General features: G+C 38.4%; 1 protein-coding gene across 1 annotated transcript in view; it reads right to left on the bottom strand.

The window, feature by feature from the left end:
* Positions 1 to 16,175, bottom strand: part of LOC149247073 (uncharacterized) — a 28,694-nt gene extending 12,519 nt beyond the window's left edge. The window contains exon 1 of the mRNA XM_089443325.1: positions 15,228 to 16,175. Within this exon, the coding sequence (XP_089299451.1) occupies positions 15,228 to 16,175 (948 nt within the window). The remainder of the gene's footprint in view (positions 1 to 15,227) is intronic.
* Between the last annotated feature and the right edge of the window lie 1,069 nt (positions 16,176 to 17,244).

Genomic DNA, 17,244 nt, shown 5'->3' on the forward strand with positions numbered 1-17,244 from the left:
TATATGGGAGAATTTGTTCCCGAGCCGCTATCCGATGAAGGAAAGAGTCGGCTAAGTCTTTCAAAGTACCATCAGATTTTCTACTGGAACCCGCTGTAGCTTGTACTGCCGTCACCTTTGGTTCTTCGGCTTCGATCAAATTATAGGTACTTTGCCAAGGGGTCTTGCCAAGTCCTGAACATGTAGTATTAGATATTAATCCTTTCTTTTTAGTTGCTGGATCAGCAACGGCTTGTCCTGTGGCTGGTGCAGTGGAAGCGATTGCGGTTTTCTTAGACTTCTTCCCCATTCTGCTTGAATCTATTACTTCGGAAGAATTCTGCATAGTAGTGGAAATAAGCGTAACACAGAGAATTGGTAGCGAAAACCAAATACGAGTGAGATATATTGATCAATGCATGATGAGGGATTAACTTAAAGTGGCCGCGGATACAATCTATGAGAAGATTTTTTAAGCTTACTATTTCATTAAATGGCCGTTAAAACCTGCCAATCCTTTAAATGCCCATCATATCTCTTATCGGCCGCATGATTTGTTTAAGCGTGCCTTGGACGTTTTGGCGGTTGAGCGCAGGTGAATCACTGTTTGAAAGATAAGGCCTTAAATACGAATTAATCGTAATACCTCTGCTTTAACGGTTTTTTGAAGTTTGCGCTTTTAGCTTTATCGCAATTGGGTGTCGGGGAAAACTTAAATCTTTATATTGACACCTTTTGGAATCCCCGATCGCCGATAGCGATATCGCATCGCATCGCATCGGGAGTATGGGCACTTTAAAAAGCATGCATGGTATATCCCCGATCGTCGATAGCGATATCGCATCGCATCGGAGCGAAAGGGATGTGATCGCATCGCATCGGAGCGAAAAGCATTTGATCGCATCGCATCGGAGAAAAAAGCATTTGATCGCATCGCATCGGAGCAAAAAGCATTTGATCGCATCACATCGGAGCGGGAGGCACTTTTGTTATGGGAACTTATTATTGCCGATATCCGATAGCCTACTGCATGTCATCGCATCGGAGAAAACCAATGGGCCTTTAAGTTATGCCTCCTTTGTCATTGCGATATGCGATCTTGCGATCGCTTTATCGCAATGATAAAAGATTAATTATTTATATTATAAGACCAAATAATTGGTTTGTCAAAAAGGTTTTTTATAATGCTTTCATTTTGTTTTTTGGACCTTTTTGAATAATACAAAGTTGATACCAATTAAAAATAAAAAGGGACCCATTTCATATTATAGTTTTATGAATAAAATGGTATGAAATGGGGGGTTGTTGTAGAGCACAACAATTGGCGATTCGCTGGAAGAAACAGTTATCTCTGAAAAGTATGGAAATACTTAAACTTTTTCGAAATAGAGTTCTCATCAAAGGGGAAAATTCTAATATAACTAGGTATATATGCATTCCAAATAAAATGAAACTATCTTTGCTAACTTCCTCTTTTGTTTAAAATTAGATACATTCTAAGTTTTAAATTGGCCATTAATGGTTGATAGTGATAAAACAGAAAACCTTTCCAAATCAGCTTTTAGAATTGACTCCTTTGTCATAGGTAGAGCCTCTGCTGCCAGCAAACATTCATAGTTTCGACAGGGATACCCTTTAACCATGCTATTGTCCATTGTCCTGCTCATTTCAGAGTATGATTAATAGAATGAATTCAAAACATGCTTTTCATATTTTGTATTTCTTTTCCACTTTTCTGTTATTTTGTAAGATAAAAGGCCATTGTCCTGGTTTGGTGACCAGCTTAGTGACAATGCCATTCACTGGTAGTAATTTAACCGAACAAGCTGGCTCGTGATGAGACCCCTTGTCTTATAATTCTAAGCCATTACCCTATTTTGGTATGCAGTATTGGTAATGTCGGTTAAAATATTTCCCTATGATCATGGTAAGCAGGCTTGTAATAAGACCTCTTATCTTTTATATCAAATATTTTAGAATTACACTTTGAGTAATCATAAGCTTTGGTGAGTGGGATGGACAATTTTCTCCTTAAGAGTAAATGGATGACAAGGTAAGAGTTAAGGATGCTAAAATTGGATTAGTTTCTATTTTGATATTGATAACCTTTTTGTGACCAATTTATAAACATAAAAATGATTTACAATATTTCTAAACTTTGGGAAGCGTTCACAAAAATTGAAGTGTAGTTTCAGAATGCAATTACACCTAATTTCCTAGAATTATCCCTCTTGTTTAAGACTTCTATTACTTTAAAAGTAAATATCAACCCTACTTGTTTTGAGTAACTTTCAAGTACAGCAAAGGTCAATGGTAGATATCTCACAACTTTATTTTCTAATGATCCTACAAACTATAAAATTCTAAAAAAAAGGGGAGAAGGGGTTACCTTCTCAATTGAAGAATTTCTTTAAGATAAGGCCATTAACAGGGAGAGAATCTCTCAAACCTGATAAATCTTGTAATATGAAGGTCGAATGGCCTATATTCTCACAGATCTGAAATGGCCCAAGCCACATCTTTTGGAACTTGGTGTGTTTTCCCTTGTCCTCATGGGCTTTGTCCCATTTCAGAACCAAATCACCGACTTGAAATTGTTTTGAACCAGATGAGACTAAATCAAAGGATGACTTGATGATTTGCTGATGTTTTGCATGAATAACCTTGGCTTTTTCTCTTTCCTCTACTAATTTTAAAATTTGGTCATGTCTAAGTTGAATAGAAGAAGAAGGGCTTTCCTCAATAAACTGCACTAGGGCTAGAGAAGGAAGAACAAGATTTGTTGGTAGTACTGCTTCTTTTCCATACACAAGGTTGAACGGAGAAGATCCTATGGAAGCCTTTTGCGTTATCCTATCAGCCCATAGTGCGAATATTAAGGATTTGTGCCATTTTTTATGATTCTGTTCGATGGTTCGCTTAATAATTTTAATCAGATTTTTATTTGTAGACTCTGCTAAACCATTACCCTGGGGATAGTAATTAGCAGAATATTTTAATTTAAATCCTCTTTTAATAGCGAAATCAAACATAGCATTGCCTGAGAAGTAAGATGCATTATCAAAAACAAGAGCATTTGGGACACCAAACCTGGTAATGATGAATTGATCTATGAATTCAATGATTGCCTTAGAATTTGTTGTCTTCAAAGGAATTGCTTCAACCCATTTAGTAAAATAATCAGTAGCAGTAAGGATATACTTATGCTGTTTGGAAGAATGAGGAGTAATTTCCCCAATGATATCCAATCCCCATTGCTCAAATGGCTGTTCAATGTTGACTGGTTGCAAAGGGAAAGCTGGTTTTCTTTGCCTTCCACTAGAAGTTTGACAATTTCGGCATTTCCTTACATATTCATGAGCATCTCTAAACAGAGTGGGCCAGTAATATCCAGCATGAATGATTTTATGGGCTATTGTATTAGCTCCAAAATGTCCTCCTGCTGGTCCATCATGTAATTCCTGCAAGACCTTTTGTGCTTCAGGTTTTTCTAGGCATCTTAATAAGATTGAATCATAATTTTGCCTAAAAAGCACATAATCAATGATTGTGAAATTTTTTGCTTTTAATCTAATGGCCCTTTTGTTTTTGTAAGACAGGTTAGGAGGTGCATACCCATTTTTCAAATAAAAGATTAAGTCAACATATTGTGATTCCGAATCAGTAATACTTATCTGGTTGATTTCTTCGGTTTGATCTGTATCACCTGATTCTGGAATGTTGGATGCTCCTGCCAATAACTTGCAAAAACCTTGGCCTCTAACAATCTTTGCTGGTTTAATTTCTAAATCATATTCTTGAAGTGCTGTAACCTAGTTTTCCCTTTTTTCACCTAGTTCTCTTTGGATTAATAGTTGCCTTACTGCAGGGAAAGGAACTATAACTTTTGTATGGGCTTTTAAAAGGAAGGGTCTGTAATGTTTGACAGCTTTATATACAGCAAAGGCTTGTTTTTCTACCTCGGAGTAATTCAATTAAGCACCCTGAAGATTTGAACTATAGAATGAAATGGGTGCTTCCGAATTGTGATCATTAATTTGTGTGAGTACTGCTGCATAAGACAAATCGGATGCGATAGTATACATTGTGAAATGATTAGAAAAATTGGGGGTATTTAAGGCGGGGGCATTAATTATTGATTGTTTGATTAAATCAAACGCTTCCTTTTCTACTGATCCCCACTTAAAGACTGAATTTTTCTTAATCATAGTTTGAAGTGGCAAAATGATTTGAGAAAAGTCTGGAACAAATCTTTTGACAAAATTGATTTGGCCTAAAAATGACTGCATGGATTTTTTATTATGAGGGAAAGGGATTTCAGAGATTTCTTTGATCCTATCGGGATCAATATAAATGCCATCTTTAGACACAATAAAGCCTAAGAGCTTTCCTTGGTCAAGAGCGAAGAAAGATTTTTTAGGGTTAAGTGAAATACCATATCTTTTGCAGCGTTGAAAGATTTGATTTAAATCATGCAAATGATTGGAATTCTCTTTAGAAAATACAGTAATATCGTCTAGGTAGACGACTACTGTTCTGTTAATTAACCCTTTAAAAGCTATATCCATCGCTCTTTGGAACGTCGCTCCTGCATTAATAAGTTCGAAAGGCATTTTCTGATACGCATATGTTCCCCATTTTGTTCTGAATGTGGTTTTGAGTTGGTCATCAGGATGGACCAAAACTCGGTTATATCCTGAGAAACCGTCTAGAAAGGACATTAACTCAGAGCCTGCTACTGATTGGAGTATCTGCTCCATAGTAGGTAATGGGAAATTATCTTTTAAGCTCGCCTTGTTCAAATTTATGAAATCTATACAAATCCTAATGTCGCCATTTTTCTTTCTGACTGGCACCATATTGGAGACCCAGTGTAAGTGCCGAACGGGAAAAATAATCTTAGCTTTCAAGAGTTTATTAAGTTCAGATTTTATTTGACTCTCTAAGTTCGGATGTATTTTTCTCAACTTCTGCTGAATTGGTTTCTGTTCGGGAAGCATTGGAATGGTATGCTGGATGATGGCTGTATCATATGTCTTTAAATCATCATATTTCCAAGCAAAAACCTGTTTATTTTTCCGTAACAGTCTAATGAATGCTTCCTTTTCTTCCAAGGAAAGTCCTAATCCTAAATTAATGTTTTGAGGAGTTTGCTCAGTGCCAAGGTTTATCAAATCAAACCTTAAGGTAGAACTTTGGAGCTTTGTATTGGTCACAGGTTTAAACCTGTCTTTAATATCATAAAGATCCTCAAGCTTCACCACAGGCTTAGGGATTGAATTCTCCTCGGGTTTACCTCTCATTTGAAGGTCATGCTCGTTTTCCTCAATGATTTGATCATCATAGGACTTTTCGGAAGTTAAAAAATGTAAAATGTCTTCATCGTGGTTGAACACTCTCCAATTAGTTATATTATCAGGAATTGATGGCCTAAAAAGCAATTCTACTGAAAATCTATCTGGGCTATAGTCCTCGGAAGGTAGGAGCTTGGAAGCAACATTGGCTAGCAGGTCGGCTGCCGAATTTTGAGACCTGGGAATAGAAGAAATATTGAATGCCGAAAAGTGGGAGGTGAGTTCCTGTACCAGTGATTGATAATGTTTGAGATGGGTGGAAAGACAATGAATTGTATTCCTTAACTGTTTGATAATAATTTCAGAATCTCCAAACACTTTCAAATATTGGACCTTGAGGCCAATAGCTTTATATAGTCCTTGGACTAAGGCTTCGTATTCTGCTGTGTTATTTGTGCATTCAAATTCTAACCTACAGGAGAGCATTGTTTTTTCTCCTTGCGGGCTAATCAAAATACATCCTGCTCTTGAGCCCTCACTAGATTTGAACCCATCGAAATATAATGACCAAAATAAAGAAGTATTAACAATTTTATTTACAGTTTTCTCAGTATCATTTAAGCATCTTGACCTATCTGTTTGTGAATAATTTTCGATCTGGGATGTAAAATGGTTTACTGAGAAAGGGGATGGTTGGGCAGCGAAGTTGCCAAAGAATGACTCTGATGAATAGTTCCCCAAAATGTTGTTATTAAATGCTATTGGTTGGTTTTCTTGTTCAAATTAAGTAACTGTATGGGTCATATGCTTTTCCTGATCGATTCTTATTTGATTTGGCTTACCCTTATAGGGAAACCACATATGTGACCAATCGGTAGAAATATATCCATATAGTTTTTCAGACCAATCCCTACTTAAGATCAGACCATAAAATCTAGGTATATCGACGATCAAGATATCAATCCTTTGTACTATTCTGGGATCAGAAGATAACCTGATAGTTACGGAGTTGATCTCTCCCAAAACCTGTACTTTAGTCCTGTCCAACTGTAAAATATGAATAGCGTACTTCTGGGGTTCAATGTTCAGTTTGGAACAAACTGAAGCTGGAATTTTGTTAGAAGATGCCCCTGAGTCAATCAAGCAGTTGTGCAGGTTTCTATTGTAGATCTCATAGGTTAGAAGGAAAGGTGGAGTATGAGAATTTGATCTATCTCCTATTAGGACTGCATCAGTAGCTTCGACCATACCAGAAGGTGGTTGACCTGTATCGTTTGCAGCTTTAGCACTGGGAAGAGGTGAAGTAGGAACAACATTTAATTCTTTGAGAAGCAATTTTTGCTGATGTTTCAATTTACTAAGTTCAAACATGGTAATGTTTGCCTTGGTCTTTTTCATGTCATCAACAATGTTGTAATCCATTGAATCAGTCACTACCAATGTCTTAGTTGTTAATGGAATTGTTGAGGTTGAAGGTTGGTTTTGTGGAATTGTTACAGGTGGCTTCTTCGGGAGAGCCTTTTCTTTTGTTGTAGCAGCACCTGCACTTCTTTTCTTCGAAGTTGTCTGAACAGGTTCGGAGGTACCTCTACTCCTGGTAGTGACAGGAAATGCTTCTTCTTCGTTTTCTGTGTCAGAGTTAGGTAATATAAAATCCCACATTCCATGACATTCAACAACTTCCTCTTCTTCATCAGTTGGTGTAGCTGTTTCTTCTTCTCCTTCTTCGAGATCTGAATCTGCATTTGATATAACATTTGGTGGTTTTGATTCAGTTTTCTTGTAATTTCTAAAGGGTCTTTTGGTTGAGGTTTCAGCTACTTGTTTTTTTATTTCAACCATTTCATTTGACATAGTTTTGAGGACCTTTTGTAGACCCTCCATGTCATATGGATCTTTAGGGGTTTTCTTCTTTGAATCATCTTTAAAAGAAACTTTTTTAGCTTTTCTATCTTCCAGAGCAGCTTTCTTCTCTAGAGCATTAATATGTTTCTCCACAGCAAGTGCTTCTTTCATGTTTTCAGCTAAAGTAGGTTTTCCAGCCCTGTCTACAAAAATAGCTATATTGGCAGGTAGGGCAGTTATATACCATTCGCTTCGGATTTGCTCACTTGGTTTGGAGGCCGTTGGGATTTTATTCAAGAGTTTATTGAATCGTGCATTAAATTCCTTAATTGGTTCCCTATGCTCTATCCTAAGATTGGAGAGATCATTTATTAGTGTAGCCAAGGACCTATCATCACCATACTTAGTAAGAAACTGTTCTTGGCAAGTCGTCCAACTGGTAATGGAACTAGAAGGTAAAGAAAAATACCAGGATCCTGCTGATCCTTGCAAGGTATAAGGGAAAAGTCTAACGACAACATCTTGCTCTGTTACTCCCTTCAAATTAACTGCCAACATGAAGTTATTAATATGTTCCTCAGCTTGTGTTCCATCATCTGGGTTAAACTTGGGTAGCCATTTTTCAGGTGCATCAGGTAATGCATGCAATGGAGCAGGCATATTGACTGCACCAGGCCTGGTCCATGGATCTGCCATTGTAACCACAGTAGTGGATGATATTACTGTTGAACTTACAGAAGTCTGGGAAGGAGTTAATATTAAGGATTGCGTAGTTTGGGATGCTGCAGTTGCTAATCCCTGATGAACAACAATGTGTGATGAGGGAGTGGATGGTTGACTTCGCACGGGGGAAGGTGAGATGGAGGATGTGGATGAAAGTTCTTCACTGTCAGATCCTTCAGTGTTTTTCTTTGCCTTTTTCCTTTTGGGTAAAGGGAACTCAGTGGGTTCAATACCGAGCTTTCCGCTCTGAAGTTTGGTGAGAGGGTGAGGTAAATTAAACTGCGAAGTCGCACTGCTTTGAGATACCTCAGATTTCTGTGGTGAAATCGAGAAGCTCTGAAGTTTGCGGATAAGAGACTAGACTTCAGGGGATTCAAGACTTAGTTGTTCTGGAGTATGATGGGTTTGAGCAGTGGTAGTTGATTCCTCTTCATCTTGTTTGGATACTGGAGAACCAGCATGCAACTGGGAAGTATGAGGTGATGCAGAGGGAGAATTACTCTTAGAATGGCCTGCAGATTTGGGTTTGCTTGTCATTCACAATTGATGGCCCTCCTTCTAGCGCCAAAAATGTTGATGCCCCGAAAATCGTTGTATCAACATTGGGGGATAACCACCTGGTCCGGACCTTAATACAGCTCCTTTTCCATTTGGAATGGTGGCTCCGACTGGGGATAATGGGACCAGTTTCCCAGTAATGAATAAATGGGGTGAATGAATGATTGATTGACTAATCTAATGATAGGCGAATAACTTAATTTATCAGCAAAATAAAAGAATTACTACTAATCTCGAGAACTATTGTGCTTTGAAGTGTAGCGCTTGATGATCTATGTTTATTAACAGGCATATAGATGACTCCATCTCATAAACATGGACATTTATTCATTCAAGGATTACTTTGCTTAAATAGTTAAACAAGGTGATTAACGCAATATTGCTACACTCATCATTTATATCATCAATACATATATGATCAAAAGAAAAGCATTACCATAAACATCCAATAGTGGAGGGAATAAAGAAATGATGTTAAAACACATACATATATTTGATAATAGCAAAGGCGATCAAATAACAATTCATATAAAAAGAATGGATTCAGACATAGATAATAGTACCATATGAGCTGCGAGTCACTCCCAATATCAATCGCTATTTGAGATTCTTCCTCTAACGCAGAAATACTTTCAAACAAAGATAGTAGTGCACATTTGCATAAAAGCTTCTTTGCCAAAATCAGAATGATTGGTCCAGTTTTATAAAAGAATATGCCTGAAGTACAGTAGTGCAACTTTAGGCTTTAAGTCATGTACAAAACTTTACGACCCTTTCCAAAACAATGAAAGGGTCTATAAATACTGAATTAAACTAACTATCTATGAAACTGAAATCCTACTTAATTGGTATCAAATGATCTTGAATATCTCCTTCTCATCAACCTGGCAGTCGGCGGCATGAATCATCAAGTAGGCTGTTTGCCTTTAAACTTGAGCTGGCTTATCGCAAGCATTGGCTCCGCTTTGGGCGGTCTGTTGAGGCGAGAGTTAAGCTGGGTGACATAGGTGGCATCCTGAATATCGGGGATAATATACCCGATTGCATCTGTAAGGCATTTGAGGGCGGCTCTTTCACTGTGCGGTTTTACCAAGAAGAACCAATAGGTGTCCCATGTTAAACTGTTAATTCCAGCAATTAATCTCCTATTTTTCTCTAGGTCTGGATAACATGACTGCTCCAATGTTTTCACCGCTGTCAATTTACCTGGAGTGCATTGGGAAATCATGTTTGACAAGTAGAGAGTATTATTAACCAATTCAACCAAATTACTTGTGGTTGATTTGCATCTTGAAATTACCCTCTCTGCTTTCATTAATTGGGACTGCCATTCTGTAAATAATATTTCTTTATGTGATTCTAAAATTCTTGGTAAATTTTCCGCTTGTCCCTGATAGGTATCTTGCCAGTCAAGAAATTCAGTTAATGTTTCTTCAGCTTGATCCAAGTCTGTTCTAGCCTTTTCTGTTTGTTTACTTATTGATGCCATCAAATCGCATAATGGTTCCGCCTGGGCAATTTGTTGATAGAGAAGCTTGATTTGTGTTATTAATGCCCTATTTATCTGTAATGCTTCTGATTTGAATTCGGCTATCTGTGGAAGATCCTTTGTCTTCTCAAGTTGTGCTGATAGTTGAGCAATCTGCTCATCTTTTGACTTCAACATTTGTTCATTTGCTGCCCTCAGTTGTGCCAAGGCCTCAGACAACACTTTCTGCTTCTGGATTGCGCTGTGATCAATCCTCTGTTTCTCTTCCCGCAATTGTTGAGTTAATTGATTATTTATTTGTTGTTGTGTTAACAATTGCTGTTCTGCCTGCTCCACTTTCTGCTGTGCGTCTGTTAGCTGTGCTTGCAATAAAAAGATTTCCTGGTCTTTTGTTTTTAATAAAAGACTCACCTCTGATGCCTTGTCTATTGTTGCTGCCGAATAGGCTCCAGCATATTGTGATAGTTTTGTTAGGTCATCAGAGGGGTCAAATTCCTCCTTCCAAACCACATTTCCCGTGACCGTTTGTTCTAGGAAAAGGGAAGGTTGATCAGTCCTTCTCCTCTTCCTCTGTCGTTTTACCACAGCTTTTTGCCTTGGGCTATAGAAGACATCCAAGGGAGGAATTTCTTCTATCTGCAAAATAATTTGATCGGAGGGGTCCTTTGGGATTATTTCTACTTCCTTTGAACTGGGTAGGCCGCTGGTTCCACTTGGAACCTGTTTTGAATTGGTTTCCTGTGTATCTGCCACTTTCGAAGTTTCGGTGTCCTTTGAGCATTCAAGACTACTAATAATTGAATCAAATTGATGCCATTCCTGGAGCAATTTGGGATCAATTTGAGTATCCACATTCACCTCTATGTTGCTCTGTTTCTACTCTTTAGTCTGGGTTTCCTCTTGCACTTTCCCCAGTTTCTCTGTTGTAATCGGCGGTTCCTTTGAATGTTGCTGTTGAGGCTCGCTTGGTCTTGTTGCTAGGGTTGTTGCTAACAGATCTAGAGGCAGAGTTTGCAACCTCTATTCTCTAAGTCTGTTGAATTCAACTAACCCTTCATCTTTGTATTCCATCATGGCCAGTGATCTAACTTGATACATTGATTTAGCTGAGGAGAACAGGTCATCAAACTTATCTTCTATATGATCAAACTTTGTCAATTTGGCCTGTTCAAGAGCATTATAGGCGACTTTGTTGGGATCAAATCGCCTGTTAGGGAGAGTCGCTAGAGTTAATGATTTCATCTTTGTAGCTTCTTTTTCCGTATGTTTAAAATCATGCAAAGTGTAGACACCACATCTCAGAGGAAAGGAGGGCCAGACCTGCTTCTTATTTTTCTTTAGAGTTTGTGTAAGTCCTTCGGCAATAATCTAATAGGCTATCTACCTTGCCAGCAGTTTGTCAGGTATGTACAAAGGAAGGACATGAGGTTCGGCTTAGCTGCCGAAAATTCTTACATAAGTAAATTTCTCCTCTCCGAACCATCTTCCTATTGATGTCAAATCAATCCCTGCTTGGTAAGAAATTTTGGGAGCAGGTTTATTAAAAATAGAATGATGAATGGGTAACATGAAGCCGTTGCAGACTTGGTACAAATGGTGCTTATAGGAAGTCTTCCATAATTTTTGATGGTATATGTGAATAGACATGGGGTCTTGTGGGTCCACCTCCAGCCGAGTACAGGAAACTCAGAATTAAAACACATGGTATCTAGTATATAAGAACTGTAATAGAATGGGGGAATAAGCCTTTCTGAGACGGAAGTTTTAGTTCTAAAACTAAGAACTGCTATCGCTAGTTTATCTGACAGTATGGTTGCCCAATCCATTATCTCACTATTACATGCTGCTTCCATCAAGGGAACCATTTCTATAGTGAAATTAGCGGAATCGTGCAACCCCCACAATCTACACATCATTATCCCAGCATAACAATACAGAGAACATAGAGAATCAACAGAGTACTTACCGGAAGTTTCATGCTTGTGTTTCGCCGGATTTTGCCTCCGTTCCTGAATGGGTTCAGATTCAGTTTCGTTCTCATTTCGGAATTTCTCCAGAAATGCCTTGTTGTACTTCTTCTCTGGCTCAGGCAAATGATACATTTGCCTCAAATCATTAGCCTTGAATGAACCGAAGATTCTCCCATCTCTGGTGCAGAAAGTTCTGTCTGTGATTGGGATTTCCTCAATTGCCCACTTTACTACATCCATATATGGGAGAATTTGTTCCCGAGCCGCTATCCGATGAAGGAAAGAGTCGGCTAAGTCTTTCAAAGTACCATCAGATTTTCTACTGGAACCCGCTGTAGCTTGTACTTCCGTCACCTTTGGTTCTTCAACTTCGATCAAATTATAGGTACTTTGCCAAGTGGTCTTGCCAAGTCCTGAACATGTAGTATTAGATATTAATCCTTTCTTTTTAGTTGCTGGATCAACGACGGCTTGTCCTGTGGCTGGTGCAGTGGAAGCGATTGCGGTTTTCTTAGACTTCTTCCCCATTCTGCTTGAATCTATTACTTCGGAAGAATTTTGCACAATAGTGGAAATAAGCATAACACAGAGAATTGGTAGCGAAAACCAAATACGAGTGAGATATATTGATCAATGCATTATGAGGGATTAACTTAAAGTGGCCGCGGATACAATCTATGAGAAGATTTTTTAAGCTTACTATTTCATTAAATGGCCGTTAAAACCTGCCAATCCTTTAAATGCCCATCATATCTCTTATCAGCCGCATGATTTGTTTAAGTGTGCCTTGGACGTTTTGGCGGTTGAGCGTAGGTGAATCACTGTTTGAAAGATAAGGCCTTAAATACGAACTAATCGTAATACCTCTGCTTTAACGGTTTTTTGAAGTTTGCGCTTTTGGCTTTATCGCAATCGGGTGTCGGGGAAAACTTAAATCTTTATACTGACACCTTTTGGAATCCCCGATCGCCGATAGTGATATCGCATCGCATTGCATCAAGAGTATGGGCACTATAAAAAGCATGCATGGTATATCCCCGATCGCCGATAGTGATATCGCATCACATCGGAGCGAAAGGGACGTGATCACATCGTATCGGAGCGAAAAGCATTTGATCGCATCACATCGGAGCAGAAAGCATTTGATCGCATCGCATCAGAGCAAAAAGCATTTGATCGCATCGCATTGGAGTGGGAGGCACTTTTGTTATGGGAACTTATTATTGCCGATATCCGATAGCCTACTGCATGTCATCGCATCGGAGAAAACCAATGGGCCTTTAAGTTATGCCTCCTTTGTCATTGCGATATGCGATCTTGCGATCACTTTATCGCAATGATAAAAGATTAATTATTTATATTATAAGACCAAATAATTGGTTTGTCAAAAATGTTTTTTTATAATGCTTTCCTTTTGTTTTTCGGACCTTTTTGAATAATACAAAGTTGATACCAATTAAAAATAAAAAGGGACCCATTTCATATTATAGTTTTATGAATAATATGGTATGAAATGGGGGGTTGTTGTAGAGCACAACACCTTGCTACATGAAAAATGTGATTGCAATCACGCTTTTTCATGTATTTCTCATTTTCGTCTAGAAGGGTCCATCAAAAGTATGAAACATGGGTACTCCTTAGATGAGGAATTAAATTTTGCATCCAAAAAGTACTCCCGCTCGAAATTTGAGTAAAAACTTATGGAGATAAATTAAAAATATGAGTTGAAAAAGTAGTTTTATTATTTATTATTGTTTAATATTTTTACTTTTTTACTCAAAAAATGGTGAATCATCCCCCATGGTTGACATCATCATCTTAAATCCTATTGTTTCTTATAAAGTTTATTTTGGTTGTACATTTTTCTTAGGAGGCCCATTTTAGACCTAAAAATTCCCCTAATGTGGCTTCCATTGCCAAACCTTCCATAGGTTCCCCATTTAGTGTTTCTTATTGAAAAAATCCTACTTTTGTCACACATATGATTGTATTTGGACCCAACCAATGCATTTGAAACTTCCTTGGATGCTTCAGAACCTTCTTTTCATACAATAAAACCTGACCTTGTGGCTAAAACTTCTTTTATTTTATACACCTATCATGCCAAGATTTTTGGATGTTTTGATGAAATTCAGCTATTGCACAATCTTCCTCTAATAGAAACAAATATTAAAGTATTTTCTCTACTACACCAAAATTAGACAAGTTTACAAATACAAGGATGTGTAGACTTGGTACTATAAATTCCATAAGCATATTTACTTTAAGTCCATATACTAGTATATAAGGTGTCTGCCTATCCATTTATTATATGTGGCTCTATAAGCCTATCGTCTTTGTCCAGCAGTCCCTCTAAGTGGATGTTGACTCTCTTGAGCCAAGACTCCCGATACTTGCTAATGTGTGAGGTTTCTTGATGAGATTTATGGTGATTTTAGTTTTCTGCCACCAAGGGTAAGAATATATGAGGGACTATGGAGAGAGAGGGTAAGAGGGGTTTTAGAAATGTTTCTGACTAGAAGTTGGGGAATAGAAGGGTTTTAGGGATAGTTTTTAGATTTTAGGATAACAATTAGGGTTTAGGAATGTGTAGCTAGGGTTTGGGATAGTGGGAGTTAGGAATATAGGGTTAGTGAATTTGGGGATATGGGAATTAGGGATATGGGGATGAAACTAGAAAATGAATGTGGGAAACAAAGAGTGTGGGAGTGAGGGAATGGAATTTGGCAACAAAAACACAAACTACAAACCCTAAGCACTTGTTTGTGAGCACAAATTGCAAGGTATTAGGGTTTGAATTTTCTTTTACACAACCACCATAAATTGTATGAAAAAATCCTTCACTAGCAAGGAAGAGGGATTAAATTACTTGCACACTAGAAGATTTGAGTGATTTTGGCAATTTGAGGGAGTTTTTGAGAGAAATCAGGCTTCCAGCTCTATGCGCCGCGCCACAAACCCAATGCGCCACGCCTCCAAACCCTATGCGTAGCACATTTTGAAGGAGACGTTTGGAGGCCTTCCCAGTGTCTAAATTGGGCACATAATAGCTCATTGGAAAGATATTTGAGTCTACTTTCCAACCCAACTAGAATTTTTCAATTTGGAGTTCATTTTCCCTACCAAAAATCAAATCTTCCAAGACTGGTCAAAATGTGCCAAATGAGGCTGCCTAAAGGCAGAGCGCTGTTGCAGTCAACTTTTGAAGGTCTTCCTCAACTCCAAATTGATTTCATGATAGCTCATTGGAAAGCCCTTTGTGTCTAGTTATGATTTGACTTATCAAGCAAGTCATTTTGTAATTAAAGCTATAAAGGTTGTGTTTGGTGCTTTTAGAACCTTTTTGTGTAGCTGTGAGTCTTCAACTACCTCGAGTACGTCCTGTTTGACTGTATCCCAGCAGGCTTTGAAGAAATTGACATTGAAGCCATCTGGTCTTGGTGATTTTCCATTTTGCATTTCCTTGATCACCTCACTAACCTCTTCTTTCGAGACTGGCCTGTTGAGATTGTGGTTGTCCTCATAGGTGATCAACCTGGGAATGTACTGAGTGATCTTCGCAATGAACCTGGATCTGTCTTCCATTGGCTCCTTTACAATGTCCAAGAAGTGTTGTACTAGAGTCGACTCCATGTCCTTGTGAGTGACAAGTTCAAAACCTTGAGAGTCCTTTAGCTTGTTGATTCTGTTATGTGCCCTGTGAGCCATAGTAGATTTGTGAAAGAACTTAGTGTTCCTTTCTCCCTCTTTGATCCATTGGATCTGGGATTTCTGTCTCCAAAAAGTTTCCTCTTGTAGACAACATTTCTCCCATTCTTCCTGCAGAGAATCAGTTAGTTTCTGTCTTTCCTCATTGAAGCCCTCTATGATATTGATCATATTGACCTCTTGGAGCTTCTGTTCCGTACTCATTCTGGTCTTGATGATATCACCAAATTCTTTTTTTTTCCAATCCTTGAGTTTGGATTTAATGTATTTTAGTCTCTGCTGGAGCATGTACATCTTAGTACCCTGGATGTTCAAATCCTCCTTCCACCAATTGGCAATGTTTCTGGTGAAGTTGGGGTTAGAGAGCCAAGCATTTTCGAATCTAAAAGGCCTATTCCTCAGTGTGCCCATAAAGGAAGCTTCTAGCTGTATAGGCCAATGATCCGAGCCACCAAAGGGCAGAATGGACACTGTTATGGCTGCTCCTGTGAGGATGAGATCCTCAGAGACGATAAACCTATCCAGTTTTGATGCCACTTGGGAAACTCCACCTCTTTTGTTATTCCAAGTGAATGTCCCATTTGTAGTTTCGGTGTCCACTAGTCCCATGTTCATGAGGAAATCTTGGAAGGCTTTAGAGTCTCTGCCCAGTTGTCTGGTACCTCCTTTTTTCTTTGAGAGAGATCTTATCATGTTGAAATCACATGATAGTATCCAGGGTATGTTTGGATAACGTGCTTTGAGACCTTACAAGGAGTTAAGATGTTTAAGTTTCTCTGCATGCTGTTGAGGGCCATACACATTAGTTATCATATAGGTCTCCTTGTCCCCTATAGATTGGCACACCAGAGAAAGATATTTCCTAGATGCTTCAGTATCTAGTATTCCCAGCTTCCGTGGATCCCATAGCGTGTTAATCCCTCCTGCTGAGATACTGGCTTTCACCTCTAAGTAATCATACTTAATTAACCATTTATTATGGATTTCTCTTATTTTTTCCATTGAGCAGTTTGTTTCTTGAATAAAAACCATGTCTGGTTTTTTCTCTTTTGATCTATTGCTGAGATTTCTCTATTTTATTCTACTCCCTAACCCTCTAATATTCCAGGTTGTGAGCTTCATTAAGAAAGGTTAGTAAAAGAGTAGCTGGTAAGATCTTTCATCTTACTTGAGTTAAGAATTAGTTTCCCACACTCTGTAGCAGCTCATTCTGTCTTTTCCTTCCTTATTTCCTTCCTGATATTTTTGGAGATGATGTCTGCGGGTTCTCCATCACTTTGACCCCACTATGTTCTTGGCTTTCATGGTTTCTTTTGACTCCATTTCCCTTTGATTGCGCTATCCATAGATAGAGTTGTTGCAATTGATCATAATCTTCTTTAGGCAGCGAGTTTAGTCCTTTGTTCTTCCCATGTTCCAAAAATTGCTCTAGATCTAGATTTTCTCTGTCTAGTATCTCCTGCAGTTCATGATCCTCTGTGCCTGCCTCACTTGGGGTCATTTCCTGGTCCTTTCTGATCTCCATGCAGCTTTGCAGTCCCTCTATTTGCCGATCGTTTACTAGGATATCCTCCATTTCAACTTCCATATCCTGCTCCTTAGGGATGTTATGCTTGACTGGGTCTGTTTCCATGTTCTTCTCCACTTCCTCGAGGATTTTGAAGCCATTGTGTCTTGT

This window comes from Pinus tabuliformis, chromosome 7 (genome assembly GCF_031772625.1).
Source record: "Pinus tabuliformis cultivar Carrire ecotype Pingquan chromosome 7, CPIR1, whole genome shotgun sequence".
Taxonomy (NCBI): Eukaryota; Viridiplantae; Streptophyta; class Pinopsida; order Pinales; family Pinaceae; genus Pinus; species Pinus tabuliformis.